Raw genomic sequence first — 17,500 nt, forward strand, 5'->3', positions numbered from 1 at the left:
GTCATTTCATTCATCTCTCATCCATGTATCACTCATGTCACTCCACCCATTCCTCATCCATCGATCTCTCGCATCACTTCATCCACCGGTCACCCACGTCTCTCCATCCATCCCTCATCCACAGTCACCCTCTCAGCTGCGCCCCAGACACCGCTCGCCTGGCGGGACATCCACATCACAAAGTGGATAAATGGCGGTACACAGTCTGGCCGAACCTCGATATTTCACCTTCTACCTTCTAAATTATTTCGATTGGATGAATTTCAATGCCTATTTTTCGGATCTATTATCGCAGAGGTTGGATAGGATATTAAGAGCAATTGGGGGTTGGGGAGGTTTTGTGGGTGAGTGGTCGTAGTAACGGGGTTCAGGAGCAACGGTCATATCCTGTGATGTTGCTTTGGCTTATCTGGACACACTGGCGGGAGACGTGGGGTCCATATGCATCTCTGGCAACACTGGCATAGCGAGTGTTGGGTTACACTTGGAGGAATGGTCGCGGGGTTAAAAAAAATGAAAGAAAGGGAAAGAGGGAGGGAGGAAGGGAGAGAGAGAGAGAGAGAGAGAGAGAGCGAGAGAGAGAGAGAGAGAGAGAGAGAGAGAGAGAGAGAGAGGAGAGGAGAGTGAGAGGAGAGGAGAGGAGAGAGAGAGGAGAGAGAGAGAGGGAGAGAGAGAGGAGAGAATGAGAGGGAGAGGGAATGAGGGAGAGGGAGAGGGAGAGGGAGAGGGAGAAGGAGAGAGAGAGAGAGAGAGAGAGAGAGAGAGAGAGAGAGAGATAAGAGAGAGAGAGAGAGAGAGAGGATGAGAGAGAGAGAGAGAGAGAGAGAGAGAGAGAGAGAGAGGGGGAGAGGGAGAGGGAGAGAGAATGAGAGAGAGAGAGAGAGAGACAGAGAATGAGACAGAGACAGACAGAGACAGACAGAGAATGAGAGAGAGAGACAGAGAGAGACAGAGAGAGACAGAGAGAGACAGAGAGAGACAGAGAGACAGAGAAACAAAAAAGAAAGATACAGAGAGATAGACAAAGAAAGTTTCTTGGCACACTGCATTCGCCGTAATGGTATAAAAAAAAGTCTGACGAAATGCTATCGGCGACCACGTGGTGTCAGACGAGAGTGTAATTAAAGACTGTGTTTGTTCTCTCACGTGCGCTATTTAAAGTTAATGTGATTTAATTCATATTAAATGGATAACTTCAAGTGCGCTTACTTCACACACTACCTTAACCGTCTTTTTTAAATTTGACACTCAAACATTTTGATTCTCTATTCAAGAAATCCCCTCCTAAATAATCGAAAATTATGAAAAAAAATCGTGAAATCAGGATAAAAAAGATGTAAAGAAGAATCGAATAAACACGTATAAAACACACAGGCCTTCGCATCATAAGCTCCAACAACAACAATCACAGACGAACACATAAACAGACTTCCCGGTACTACTGCGTCGCCAAAATAAGGAGATCGAGAATGTGTTCCTCGGCAATTTTATTTTTAAACCAGGATCGAAAAAAGGAGGTTTTGATCCTGTCAGATAATAAGTATAGGATCGAAAAAAAGGAGGTTTTGATCCTGTCAGATAATAAGTATAGGATCGAAAAAGGGAGGTTTTGATACTTTTAAATAATAAGTATTGGATCAGGATACGTTGATTGACTTTAATGGAATGCGTTGCTAAGAAAAAAATGAGATGTAATCCTTTCACAACAGATAATGTAGGATCGGAACGTGTTAGATAACGAATAAGGAATACGTTAACGAAAACGAAGAAAAAAGGTTTCAATTTTTTTACACAGAGAATAGGATCATCATATGCCATTTAACAAATAGGGAAAATATTGTTCCCCAAAACAGAAATAAAGACATAAAAAAAGAGATTTCAATCCCAACAGGAAGCATCAGGTCGGAACACATTATAATAGTCTTAAACCAAAATCATAGAAGAAAGAAAAAGGTTTCACTCTTCTTTACAGGAAGTACGGGATCGGAACACCTCTAAAAGGGATCGGAACACCTTTAAATTGGACCGGAACGCCTTTAAATGACGCTTTGCTTGCGGGCGTTGGCGAGGGGCGCGCGCAAAACAGCTGCGGTCGGCGGTAAGGTCGAGGGGTGAACAAGTCAGTCTCAGTGACGCATAACATTCATACTCACTGATGTAGATTAGAAGACCGTGCGTCATGTTTGCGTGGATATGTTGACATGTGTGTGTGTTTTTGTGGGTGTATGTTTGCATGCGTGTATGTGTGAGTATGTATGTTCAGGGATGTATGCGTGTGTTTGTGGACATGTGTACTTATGTATATATATATACATACATCTGTTGATCTGCATGTATGTGTTTATGTATATATGGATGCATGTATATATACTTGCATGTCTATCTGTATATATTTATTTATGAATTTATGTATGTAAGTATGTTTGTATGCATGTATGTATGTATGTATGTATGTATGTATGTATGTATGTATGTATGTATGTATGTATGTATGTATGTATGTATGCATGCATGTATGTATGTATAATATGTATGTATGCATGTATGTATTATGTTTGTTTGCAGGAATCTATATATGTATGTATATAACTAGATGCACTTATACACATTGTTTGCGTGTATGTATATAAGTATATTAATATTTTTACAGTCATGTCTGTATATGCATGTTAACTGCATGTATGGATGTACAAGCAGATGTTTACATACCACCTCTTCAGTTTTAGGCACACTCTAAACATTTATGTAGAACTGACAGATGTTCACACATTCTAAATATTATCTGAATATTCTAGGGAAGCGGACTGTAGATGGGGGGGGGGTATGGTTTCGAAAAATACATTAGTTCCCCTTCAAAGAAAACGAGAAAAAGAGAGAAAAATCAAAGAAACAGCATAAAAACGAAAAGAAAGAAAAATAGGAAAGGTTTAATGAGGGAAAGGAAAGGAAAAGAGATTGAAGAAGGGGAAGATGGAGGACAAGAAAAGTAAGAAAAAAGAATTAATAAGAGGAAGAAATATGGTGAGAAGATTAGGAAAGGAAAATAATAAGATAAAGAAGAAGACGAAGTTGATTAAGCAAGAAGAAGAATGTTTACGAATAATAATAAAAATAAGAAGAGATAGAGAAAGAAGAAGAAAAGGGTTAAGGAGAAGAAGACTGAGAAAGAAAAAAGGCGAAAAAGAAGAAGAAGGAGAAGAAGAAGATTAAAAAGGAATAAAAAGAAGAAGTAAAACGAAGAAGAAGAAGAAGAAGAGGAAGAAGAATATTAAGGAAGAAGAAGACGAAGAAAAAGAACAGAACATGGAAGATCAAGAAAGAAGATGAAGATTATGTAAAAACGAGAGAGAAAAAAAAGAACATCACGATAAAGATGAAGATGAAAAAGGAAAGAAAGAAATAAGAAAGACCCTATAATAAGGACGATGAAGAAGACGAATAAAAGAAAAAAAAAGTTTGATTGCCACCAAGACGACATCCACTCCCCCCCTCCCCCCCCCAAAAAAAAAATATCGAAATTGTCACTTCATTTTGCTAAGAAAAGTGACCAGCTTAAAATCCCAGTCATGTCAACCGCAATGTCATGTGGGTGGGACAATTTTTTTTGTTTTTGCTTTATTCATTTGTTTATTTATTTATCATCATTATTATCATCAATACCATTATTACTATTACCATTATTATTATTATTATCATTATTATCATTACTATCATCATTATTATTATTATCATTATTATTATTATTATTACTATTATTATTATCATTATTATTATCATTATCATTATTGTTATTACCATTATTATTATCATTTTCATTATCATTATTATTATCATTATTATTATTATTACTATTATTGTCATCATTACCATTATCATTATTATTATTATTATCATTATTATTATTATCATTATCATTATTATAATTATTATTATCATTACCATTATTGTTATTACCATTATTATTATCATTTTCATTATCATTATTATTATCATTATTATTATTATTACTATTATTGTCATCATTACCATTATCATTATTATTATTATTACTATTATTGTCATCATTACCATTATCATTATTATTATTATCATTATTATTATTATCATTATCATTATTATTATCATTATCATTATTATCATGGTTATCAATATTATTATCATCATAATCATTATCATCATCATCATAATCATTATTATCAATATCATTAACATCCCTATTATTATTATTATCATTATCATTATTACTATTAACATTTTAATGTGTGTGTGTGTGTTTGTTTGAGTGTGTATTTCCCCCTCTCTTCCCCTCGTATTTCCCCCTCTCTTCCCCTCTTATTTCCCCCTCTCTTCCCCTCGTATTTCCCCCTCTCTTCCCCTCGTATTTTCCCCTCTCTCCCCCTTACTTCACTCACTTCAGAGCCCAAAGAACCAAACACCCACTCAAGGCCCTGGCATCTCGAGAGCGGCCGTGAGAAAACCCCACAATTCTCATCAACTTGAAGGAGTGAGAACTTGGGGCGGTGTTCCGGGAGGTGTGTGAGGGGGGGGAGGTGGGGAGGGGAGGTGTGCGAGGGTGGGAGGAGGGGAAGGGAGGGGAGGTGTGTGAGGAGGGGGAGGTGGGGAGGGGAGGTGTGTGAGGGTGGGAGGAGGGGAAGGGAGGGGAGGTGTGTGAGGTTGGGAGGAGGGAGGAGGGGAAGGGAGGTGGGGAGGGGAAGGGAGGGGAGGTGTGTGAGGGGCTGCGAGGAGCTGTGAGGAGGTGGGGAGGGGAGGTGGGGAGGAGGGGAGGTGTATGAGGCTGTGGATGGGGAGAAGGGGAGGTGTATGAGGCTGTGGGGAGGTGGGGAGGGGATGTGGGGGAGGTAGGAGGAGGGGAGGGCGAAGGGGGGTGGTGAGGGAAAGAAGGGGGAGGGCTGGAGGGTTGGAGGGCGATGCGAGGAAGGGGAGGGGAGGAAATAGAGAGAAAGGGCGATGGGAGGGGAGGGAAAGAAGGGGAGGGCAGGAGGGTGGTGGTGAGAGAGGAAGGGGGAGGGGAGGGAGGGCTGGAGAAGGGGAGAGGAAAGTTGGAGGGCGAGGGAAGGGGAGGGCGAGAGGGGAAAGGGGAGGGCGGGAGGGCGAGTGCTGTACAGGGGGAAGGAAGGGAGGGAAGGGAGAAGTGGAGAGGGAGGTAGAAGGAGGGAGATACCCCAGGGTCGTGAGAAGGGGGAAACGGGGAAATACCCCAGGGCTATTAGGGAAAGGGGAAGGGAGAAGGGAGAGAGAAAGATATACCCCAAAACTGACAGGAGAGGGGGGCAGGGGAGGGGTGGAGGTAGGGGGAGACAGGGGAGAGAGAGGGAGAGACCCCTTGGTTGTGGGGAGGGAGAGGGGTGGAGGGAGATCCCCCGGGGCCCTTGACGTCACCACCTGTGGCCCGACTCCCAAAGACTCCTCACGATAAGCTTTGAGTCATAACAGCTGACCACTGACCTTTGAACACTTCTTTTCGACAAAATTTATACATTCATACATTCATTCTGTCAAAAATTGTTATTCATAATTTCCTTTTTTTCCAGTTTTGATCACATTTTCCCCTTCACTCCCTTTTCTTCTTTTTTTTATAACATTAAAAAAAGAAGAATCCGTTTCCGTTTAAAAGAACGACCACGCAATCCTCCATAGACACCGTCCGGAAACGCGAAGCCAATCCCACGAATATAATAAACAAAGCCACAAACCGCCATAAAAATGACTCATCAAACAATCAGGACAAAGAGAAAGCAATGCACATCTCAAATACAAAATCCCGGGGTGTTGGAGACATATTTTTGGGAAAATCCCTCCGGAAGCCATGGACAGGAAGTCACGAGAGAGGAAATCGAACACCTACGTGATGCTTGCCGCGAACGTTGTGTAAACAGAGAAAATATAAAATATATAAACAAATATAGATAGTTTTTCCTTATTAATAAGTTCACAGATACGAATTAAACGCGCAAAAAAGAAAACAGAAAAAGAAAAATAATATGCGCAAACAGATGAGAAAATTAAATACATAAACAAAATGAAATAAGCATTTATCCAAATCAGTAACTACGAGAATGAGAGTTAAACGAAAGAAGAAGAAGAAGAAGAAGAAGAAGAAGAAGAAGAAGAAGAAAAAGAAAAAGAAAAAGAAAAAGAAGAAGAAGAAGAAGAAGAAGAAGAAAAAAGAAGAAGAAGAAGAAAAAGAAGAAGAAGAAAAAAAAGAAGAAAAAGAAGAAGAAAAAGAAGAAGAAGAAGAAGAAGAAGAAGAACAAAAACAAGAAGAAGAAAGAAAGAAAGAAAAAAAGGAAAGAAAGAAAAGAAAAAAAACAGGAAAATTAAAGAAAAAACCAGGAAAATTTAAGAAAAAAAAAAAGATTTCTTAAGCAGAGGCGATGGTGTCAGTGATAATAGTAAGGAGATTTCAGAAGCTTCAAGACTCCGAGGAAAATTGTCACTATTAAGATTGTGATGAAATAGGTGCCATAAGCGCGCGTTAAATCATCATCTTAGTCAGTGACGATGATCAATGACAGCTGCAATAATGATGTTGATTAAAGACAATTGTAATAAAGATGGGGATTAATGGTATTTGCAATTAAGATGATGATGGTGATGGTGATGGTGATGACAATGATGGTGATGATGATGATGATGATGATTATGATGATAGTGATGATGATAATGATGGTGATGCTGCTGCTGATGATGATGACAATGATGGTGATGATAATGATGATGATAATGATGATGATGATGATAATGATGGTGATGATAACAACAACATGAGCAATAATCAGGGTGATAAGAGTAGCAGTGGTAATGATGATGATGGTGATAACAATAATGATACTGATGATAGTTATAATAATGATATAGATGACAATGAATATAGAGATGGTGATAATAACAAAAATAATAATGATAATGATAATGAAAAAGAATGATAATAAAAAAAGTAATAATAGTGATATGATAACGTTAATATGACCATGATAAAAATAATAGACAGTAACAAAATTAAGAACAATTGTACTCTTACTACTAATAAAAGTAATGATATCTATAAGTTAAGCCAACAACAGCCATGATGAAAATAATAATGATAATAATAATGATAATGATAATAATAATTATAATAATAATAATGTAATGATAATAATAATAGAAATAATGATAATAGTAATGACAATAATCAAGATCATAATGATAATAATAATTATACTAACAACAGTAATAGTAATAATGATAATAATAATGATAACAATAATGAAAAAAAATATTCATAATACTGATACAAATAATGATACGGATGGTAATATTAATGAGGATACCATAATTACTACAATTACTACTGCTACTGAAATAATAAAAAAACATGACCTAGGTACTGTTCAAATTTATTAAAACTACAAAATGCATCACAACCAATTTTTATAAATTTCATAACAAAAAAACTAGATTATCCCTACAAGGAGCACCATTAATCCCTCACTAAAAATCCTAAGAGAGAAAAAAAGAAAATTCCACTTAATAAAAACAAACAAACATAAAAATGATATAATAATCCCCGCTCCAAAAAGCCATATTAATCTCCACATACAAAAGAGAGAGAGAGAGAGAGAGAGAGAGAGAGAGAGAGAGAGAGAGAGAGAGAGAGAGAGAGAGAGAGAGAGAGAGAGAGAGAGAGAGAGAGAAAAAAGAACGACCTTCCCACATGAAACAAAAAATCAAATTAATCCCCTCCTATCCAACAAATAACAACAAATAACAACAAATAACAACAAATAACAACAAAATCAACAAAAAAATAATAAACAAAATATCAAGAAAACATAAACACTATCTTTGCACAGATCGCTTCACCGGGAGGCCGACCTCTTCCTTGATGTCTAACCGACCTTCAGATCCTATTTAAAACTCTTCAAGGCGACGCGCTAACTAGTCTCGGCTTGATCATCGGCGGGGAGGGTGCTGCGCTCTGGCGGCCGAGAGACACACAGAGAGAGAGACTTCCGCGGACCTTGCTTAGCCTCTTACCCACGCGGAAGAGTTCTATCCGCGCACACGTGACTGTCTCCGGGGCTTGGTTGGGGCTCAAGTGTTCATGCGAGATTGGGTTTTTGAGGGAGAAATAGATGGGATGATGAGGTGATCTTTGATATAACCTAGAAAGAGAGAGGGAGAGGGAGATAAATAGATAGATGGATAGATAGAGAAAGAGAGAGGGAGAGGGAGAGGGAGGGAAGGAGGGAGGGAGGGCGGGAGGGAGAGAGGGAGGGAGGGAAGGAGGGAGGGAGGGAGGGAGGGAGGGAGGGAGGCAGGGAGGGAGGGAGAGAGAGAGAGAGAGAGAGAGAGAGAGAGAGAGAGAGAGAGAGAGAGAGAGAGAGAGAGAGAGAGAGAGAGAGAGAGAGAGAGAGAGAGAGAAAGAAAGACACAGAGACAGAGAGAAGAAATAGATAAGTTGTTATTAAAAAAGCGGATGAATATTATCTATCAGGTCGGGCTCATTATACTTGTAACGTTTATAGTCTTTTGTAACAGACAAGATCTCTGATAAAAGGATAAAAGAATCGACAAGATAGGAAAATAAAGATGTTTACATCATGGGAGACTTTTAGCAGCTAGGTCAACGCTGAGACGAGATGGATAAAAATCTTTGATGCGACTGATAAATTGGCGAATAAAGCTATGAAAGTGTATGATGTCATAAGTTATTTTTGTAAATTTATGGATATTTATTTTTAAACGCGTGGGTCTGGTAGTCAGATTATCAAGGAAACTTAATGAGATCTTTGATGGGAAATTTATAGATAAATATATCTTTTTAAATGGAAGATTCATGTGATTATATATTCTATTACTTGTTATAAAAGATAGAGGTAAGGCTCTAATATAATGTAGGGATATAAGATGATAAATAAATAGCTAAAATTGACAAAAAATAGCAAAACTGTCTTTATATCACGAAAGATCTTGTTATGTTTTGATGATTAAAAGAAAATTTGGATTAGAAAAAAAAAGTTTATATATCGGGAAAGACCACATTAGCTAGGCGTGCTAATGATAAAATGATACAGCAACGACAACGAAAGAAATAGAGAGAAGAAAGAAGAAATAATAAGAAAAGAAGAAAGGAGAGACATTTTCACAAGAGAGGGACACGGTTGGAAGAATGTTTGTAAATTTATGCGAACTCCATGATGGTTTAATAGTTTAATGTGTCTTATCGCTGTGACATCGCCGTCGACATAACTTGGCGATCTCTCCGTATTAGGATTTATGAACAGTATTTGTTATCTTTTTTCTCTAAGTTCAAAAGCCGTGTGTTGACTGGCTGCGGCTAAACAGACGCGGTACAAACATTTTGCAATTTCGTAGTAAATAAGAGACTGCGGGAACGCGTGCTTTATGATTTTTCTTTTTCTTTTTAATGGAGTTTAGAATTTTGATAGGGTAAAAAACAAGCACATGGATAAAATAGAACTAAATGTAGACAGATAAGTGATAATACGATACCAAAAAACGACTGTTCGGTGATCTTTGTTCAATGGTTTTTCGTTGAAACTAAACCAAGGAATAACGAGAAAATCTTTTAAGCCCGTGATCCCTGTTCACCGCCAAGTCACGTGATTCCATCGACACCCTATGCTCTCTGCCTCCTTTTATTATTTAAAAAAAATCACTCGATTTCATTTCAAATAATCGATTTACAATTCAGACTTTTTTTTATTTTCCCAAATTTCTTTTTCGTCTTGCAAGCACAAAAGCGAACAAGGGATCATGTGTGTAAAGCAAGGTTAGTTAGCCTTGGGGAATCTCAGCACGCTTGCCACGCGCCAGACCTCAGTCCCTGATTGACCTTCGCTGAAGCCAGAGTTGCAGATCCCCGCCCCAGCAACTGATTCTGAAGGGCATCTTTCGCGCGGATCTTGCAAAGGGCGGGACGATCCTATAACGCCATTTCGTCTGGCTGGTGCGAGAGGTCCTGTGGGTCCTGGGATCCTATAATGCCTTTATAGGTGAGAGGTCGTAGGGTCGGGCGAATGTTGATGTCGAAAGGCCTTTTACATGATCCTGTGATATCCTTTTTCCTTTAGGCGATCTGAAGTTAAAAGGACTTTTATACGATCCTATAACGCATGCTATTAGGTTGATGTGGAATTAAATACCTGTTTTTTTTACGGTCATAAAACACTTTTTCCTTTAGATGATAGGAAACTAAAAGGCATTTTTTTACGGTCATATAACACCTTGTCTTTCAGATGATAGGAAGTTAAAAGACCTTTCTTTACCGATCCTATAACGCCTTTTCCTATAGATAGGAATCTAAAAAGCCCTCAATACGATCCTATAACGTACTGACGGCAAGTCTAAAAGGAGGTTCGATCCTATCAAATTAAGATTAAAGAATAAAAAATTAAAAGATTAAAAGATCAAAAGATTAGAAGATTAGAAAGTGTCTTCCGTGATCCTATAAACGCCTATTTCTTAGACTAATAGGAAGTCCAGTGGAAGATCCTATCACGAAATTCGAAGGCTTGATATACGATCCTATAACGTTTTTTTTTTCCTTCGACTGCTGGGGAAGTCCGTGAAAAAGGAAATAATAACGAGAACAAATAACGTCAAGGAACGTTAACAGGCGATGTTCCATATTCCTCGAATTGACACGATTACACGAAATTACGAGATAAAAAAAGAAAAAAAGAAGAAAAAGAAAAAAAGCGTCAATTACGTATTCAATGTAATTACACTACTAAAAAAAAAGAAAAAAAGAAAAAAAAAAAAGTCGAGATGCGTCAGTTACATTTTTTCCTTTGATTTTCTTTCTTTTTTAACTATTTTTTTTTTCCTACACGTAACAAGTAACACAATTAACGAACATCCAATTCTAAAGAAAACAAACAGGAAATGGGAAGCCACATACCCTCATGTCCTAACACCCATGTCCAAAAAACGACAAAATAGAAAAATCGGGAACTCACATACCCGCATACCCACCTTCAAAACACAAGAAAAAATCGGGGAAGCCACATACCCGCATTCAAACAAGAAAAAATCGGGGAAGGCACATACCCAAATACCCACATTCAAAACACAAGAAAAAATCGGGGAAGCCACATACCCACATTCAAAACACACACACACACACAAAATCGGGAACCCACATACCCGCATACCCACATTCAAAACACAAGAACTAAAATCGGGGAAGCCACATACCCGCATACCCACAATCAAAACACAAGAACAAAAATCGGGAACCCGCATACCCACAATCAGAACACGAACATATAGGAACCCGCATACCCACAATCAGAACACGAACATATGGGAACCCACATACCCGCATACCCACAATCAGAACACGAACATATGGGAACCCACATACCCGCATACCCACAATCAGAACACGAACAAATGGGAACCCACATACCCGCATACCCACAATCAGAACACGCACAAATGGGAAGCCACATACACGCATACCCACAATCAGAACACGCACAAATGGGAACCCACATACCCACAATCAGAACACGCACAAATGGGAAGCCACATACCCGCATACCCACAATCAGAACACAAGAAAAAAATCGGAAACCCACATACCCACAATCAGAACACGAACATATGGGAACCCACATACCCACATACCCACAAGCAAACCACGACGGAATGGCCAGGTGTCATGGCCGGCATAGGAAGTGGTTCGTTAAAACGGGTTTACAGAACGTCCGCGATAGAAGGTCGATAAGACAAGAGGGAAATAGGTACGTAAATCTAGTATTTTTTTTCTCTCTATCTGTATCTTTTTCTCTTCCTGTCTGTCTCTGTCTCTCCTTTTCTTTCTGTTTGTCTATATGTATCACTGTTTCTTTTGTTTTTATTTCTGTCTGTATTTGCCTGTCTCTGTTTCTGTCTGTCTCTCTCCTTCCTTCATTTCTTTCTCTCTTTTTTCCCGATTATCTTAAGGGGACCGCCCCTGAGAGAGAGAGAGGGGGGGGGGAGGGGGTTAAATTAAGATAGTTAGCGTATAATATAGGTACATGGATGAGGAAACTACCGAACGAGTATTAACCGCCTGCTATGGCTCGTTGTCTTGCAGCCGGCGCGCGAGTCCCTCAGCACCCGGAGAGGTACGTCGCTATTGAGCGCCCAGGTACACCTATGTGGACTTTTGCTTGCGGCAATGGTGCATAAGGCATTTAATTATGACATTGCGCATAGATATGAGTTCGTGAATGTTCAAGGAACACTTTTATACCAATATCAGGAAAAAATTATATCACCGTGATTTATGACGAAATATTTTGTGAAATATATCTTTAAAAAAATGTGTTTTGTGTCCTTTTACACACGAAATATGCTTTGATCGAGACTCCCTGGTAATATGTTTTAGTTTACGTGGTAATATATACGTATATCACATACGAAGCACTAATGTTTAAAAATAGCCTTATAAGGAAGGATTGAAATATTTCCGTTACATTTCGCTCAACGGTCGGTACATCACAGCAGGGGGCAATTTGAATTGATTTAAAATTGGTAGTTACCGTTGTAAAGACCAATTCAATATGAATGTTACCTAAATGTTAGATTTTTAAACTTCGGATGTATAAGCGAGATACAGATTATTTCATGTTGAAGATGATAGTACTCAGTAATACCTGCTCTGAAATAAAAACTATATGGAATTTTGAGCTCGGTTGTATGCGTAGTCTTCGTCTGGCGTTCAAAAAGCTATCGCATCCGTTTCGTGCGTTCCCGATAAAAATAAATATGTTTAGACGTTACCGTAAGTCTTAGGCACCATAAATTGGCAAATATCCCACAACACCTAGGCGTCTGCATGATTTTATGCACTTCTTAGTAAAGATAATGGGTGCAAATGGCTAATCATAAACTATACACTTGTTCTCCTTTGAAATCTGTTAATATTGACAATTATCAAAGAAAATGGTATGAGAGGGATAATAAAAAAAAATAAATAAATAATAAATGATAAAAATAAAATGGAAAATAAAAAAAATAAAACAATTTAAAAAAGGTTTTTATCTGGTTTAGATTAGTTGTCTCTATGGTAAAATGCATTAATTAAGCTTTTCACACGAAAATATCAACTTTTATGAACAACGAAAAAAAAAAAGTTACATACCTTTACAGAATAGCGTCCCTATTGAACATGAAAATACCCATTGACTTGGTAATCATTGCATTGCAAAGTACACTAAATAAGCATTTTTTTTATATATAATATCATTAAATTCAGAGAAAAATAACAGAAATAACAAACTTTGCAAGCCAAATACAAAACGCCGTAGCTCCGTCATTTTTTTATGAATCTTCAGTACATCCCAACTCACGTAATTTTCATGCGATCCAAATGCAGTTTGTTGCTTTCACTAAAGCCTCGGCGTCCCAAGGCCATGTAAAAGGCCGATTTTTGAATTTTTGCCTTTATCAAAAAATAATACTATTTTAATGCTAAAAAAACAAATCAAAAATAGTTCTCTATGTCAAGCTGTACCCCCCCAAAAAAAAGGAAATTCAAAATTCGGCCTTTTACATGGCTATAGGCTAGAGTTGATCTAACACTAGTATTTTTGGGGGAATATTCTGTAAAGAGCTCTGATAGTTGGGATGTACCGAAGACACACACACACACACACACACACACACAAAAAAAAAAAAAAAAAAAAAAAAAAAAAAAAAAAAAAAAACAAAAAAACAGAGTTAAAATTTATATATATAACGGAGCGCAATTCTTTACTCTATAGCATGCAAAAAGAATCAATCAGTTATCTCTAACCGGTATTTTTTTATGATGTATAGAGTAGGGAAAGGTGGCCATTTTCAGGAACGGTCCCCTTAACCCTACTTCTCTTTTCTATCTTTCATTCTCTCTCTCTTTCTCTCCCATTCCTTCTCTCCATCTTCCTCTCCTCCCTTTTCTCTTACTCTCCCTCCCATCTTCCCTTTTCCTCTTCTCTGCTCCCCGTCTCTCCAACTCCCTCTCCCTCCCCCCTCTCTCTTTCCCTATTCCATCTGCCTCTATTTATGCTATCCCCTCATTCTCGTCTTCCCCCCTCCCTCCCCCTTCTCTCTTTCTCTCTCCTCCTCATCTCTTCTCTCCTCACTCTCGTCCTCCCCCTCTCTCTTTATCTCTTTCTCTCCATTTCGTGCTCTCTCTTTACATCTCTTTCTTCTCTTCATCACCTCTCTCCCTCCCACTGCTCACACCCGTCCTTTTCCGCTTTCTCTCTCTCCCCCTCTCTCTTTTCTCCTCATCCTCTCTCACTCTCTCTCCCCTTCCCCTCTCTCTCTCTCCTTCACCCCTTCCCCCCCTTTTTCACATCATCACGCAATTACATCTGGCGCAGCGACGTGACAATAAACACGATTTTCTGAAGAACGTTTCCCTTGAACGGAGATCTTAAAACGTTACCGAGAAACTGACGATTTCCCAAAACGTTTGCTTGGGGGGGAAAACACACACACACTCTCTCGCCTGTCTTATGTCTTTCTGTTGTTATCTCGTCTTGCAAGATGTTTGTGTTCGGTTGCGTAACGGATATCCACAGTGGAAAAAATGTAGATTGTATTTGAAATATATGAAATAACAAAATATATTTTACATTTTAACAAATACCCTGTTGCATAATTTTTACCCTAATTTCACTACTAAAACAGCGTATTCACGAATTTTATAGTTTAATTATAAATATAAATAAATAAATAAATAAATAAATGAATAAATAAATAAATATATATATATATATATACATACATACATACATATATATATATATATATATATATATATATATATATATATATATAAGTATATTTTACCATCTTGATAGATAAATTTCATATTCGCATTTACCTGATGTCACTTTCATCTGTGCCAAAATGTCAGTTCAAATATTTGCATAATTAGCTTCTTTATTCATTCTGATGAATTATTTTCAGATAACTTTCTCTCATCAAACAATTTAGTTTCTAAATCATTTGAATTTCACCAGACCCAAATAGCCGTTAATGACGGTTGACGATTCAAAATTTCTTTCCAGCAATTTCACTTTCAAAAAGATTGTCGCCATTGTTTCTTTAATCGTATATTCGTTTACTGTGAGAGAAAAAATGAAAGAAAAAAGAATGATACAGAATAACAAAAAACTTATTAATCCTTATGAATTAGTCTTTTTCCGTTCACTAAACAACATTTATGATTAAGAGTAACTGATATCTAATGATTCTGTTAATGTTTATTGTATTACATTAAATATATCACATTTTTGTTCGCAACGCTAATATTAATTGTTTTCGTATATAATGTATGTTGCTTTCGCCGACGTAACGCATATTCGCATAACATGTAATACGTTACAATTGTTACTTTTAGTTTTAATCATTATTATTTTTATTCTCATACTTATTCTCATTCTTCTTCTTATTATTATAATTTTTATCATTATCATCATTATCATTATTACCGCTATTCGTTTTCTTCTTGTTTTTCTTAATATTATTACTGTTATTTCTATCTGCTTATTATCATTGTGTACAATTCACATATTCTTTCCGCGTTTCAGACACTCTCGCAAAAACTGTTAATTTCCTGCATGTTGTTGTCATCATCACTTTGCAACGATGAAATTTGCCGGCAATTCATACAATTTTTTTCACAACAAATAGAATAAGCCATTTTCTTGATATGATAATGATAAGAAATGATAATGATATTGAAAAAATAATGATATTGAAATAAAAGAAATAATAATGATATTGAAAAAAATCAAAATATATAAATGATAATAATAATAAATTATGACATTGAAATAAAAGAAACAATAATGATATTGAAAGAAAATCAAAGTATAATAATAAAAATAATAATTGAAAAAAGAAGAAAAACAACAACAACAACAACAACTATACGAGGAAAGAAATATAGTAATGATAATAATAATAAAAAATAATGACATTGAAAAAAAAAAATTATATTGAAAGAAAATCAAATTATAACAAAAAAATAATTGAAAAAGAAGAAGAAAAACAACAACAACAACAACTATACAAGGAAAGAAAACGACGATTCCTTGTCGTGAGAATCGAGACTTCACTTCGAGGTTGACGTCGTCCTCAAGATCTTCCTCGCAAGACCTACTGGTGATGTCACTCTCAAGATCTTCGTTGTCAAACCTATTGATGTCATTTCCAGGGCTACTGGTGATGTCACTCTCAAGATCTTCTTTGCCAAACCTATTGATGTCATTTCCAGGGCTACTGGTGATGTCACTCTCAAGATCTTCTTTGCCAAACCTATTGATGTCATTTCCAGGGCTACTGGTGATGTCACTCTCAAGATCTTCTTTGCCAAACCTATTGATGTCATTTCCAGGGCTACTGGTGATGTCACTCTCAAGATCTTCTTTGCCAAACCTATTGATGTCATTTCCAGGGCTACTGGTGATGTCACTCTCAAGATCTTCTTTGCCAAACCTATTGATGTCATTTCCAGGGCTACTGGTGATGTCACTCTCAAGATCTTCGCTGTCAGACTTATTGATGTCGTTTCCAGATTTTCCGACGCCAGTGTTATTGATGGCGAAAGAAAACCCTTCTTGTCCCAGATGTAACGTCCCGAGATGCTTGAGCTAAAAGTGTTCAAGCCTGAACATAGCTCCTGACCTCATAGTTGAACAGCACGCTCTTCCTACTGCTTTCCTGAGAGGGTTGAAGAGAAATTTGTAATATCATGAACCTCTTCCTTCTCTGTCACCTCAACCAAGTCGTGGGCTTCCTTCTTGGGCTCCTTAGTGTCTGGCGTGAGGAGGAGGTGGCGCTGATGTCACACAACTTCGGTTCAGCAAATCTGTGCTACGCCAAAACTTTTAACTTTCCGACCTCTGTCACAAAGTCCTATGTGTCCATCTTCCTATATGAAGTTCATGTAAGAGCAGTTCTTTCTCTCGAAGGAAATTGACGTCACCCTCAAATTCTTTCTCTCTATTGATGTCACCCTCAAATTCTTTCTCTCTATTGATGTCACCCTCAAATTCTTTGTCTCTATTGATGTCACCCTCAAATTCTTTCTCTCTATTGATGTCACCCTCAAATTCTTTCTCTCTATTGATGTCACCCTCAAATTCTTTCTCTCTATTGATGTCACCCTCAAATTCTTCCTCTCTATTGATGTCACCCTCAAATTCTTTGTCTCTATTGATGTCACCCTCAAATCCATCCTCTCAATTGATGTCACCCTCAAATTCTTTCTCTCTATTGATGTCACCCTCAAATTCTTCCTCTCTATTGATGTCACCCTCAAATTCTTTCTCTCTATTGATGTCACCCTCAAATTCTTCCTCTCTATTGATGTCACCCTCAAATTCTTTCTCTCTATTGATGTCACCCTCAAATTCTTTCTCTCTATTGATGTCACCCTCAAATTCTTTCTCTCTATTGATGTCACCCTCAAATTCTTTCTCTC

The 17,500-nt window shown here is 37.5% G+C and overlaps 1 protein-coding gene across 1 annotated transcript in view; it reads right to left on the bottom strand.

Moving 5' to 3' along the window:
- Positions 1-15,256: 15,256 nt before the first annotated feature.
- LOC138860028 (RNA-binding protein 25-like) overlaps positions 15,257-17,500 on the bottom strand; it is a 2,660-nt gene continuing 416 nt past the window's right edge. The window contains exons 3-6 of the mRNA XM_070116818.1: positions 16,998-17,255; positions 16,793-16,855; positions 16,134-16,667; positions 15,257-15,265 (exon numbers count right to left, since the gene is read on the bottom strand). Of these exons, the coding sequence (XP_069972919.1) occupies positions 15,257-15,265; positions 16,134-16,667; positions 16,793-16,855; positions 16,998-17,255 (864 nt within the window). The remainder of the gene's footprint in view (positions 15,266-16,133; positions 16,668-16,792; positions 16,856-16,997; positions 17,256-17,500) is intronic.

Source organism: Penaeus vannamei, chromosome 39 (genome assembly GCF_042767895.1).
Source record: "Penaeus vannamei isolate JL-2024 chromosome 39, ASM4276789v1, whole genome shotgun sequence".
Lineage (NCBI taxonomy): Eukaryota > Metazoa > Arthropoda > Malacostraca > Decapoda > Penaeidae > Penaeus > Penaeus vannamei.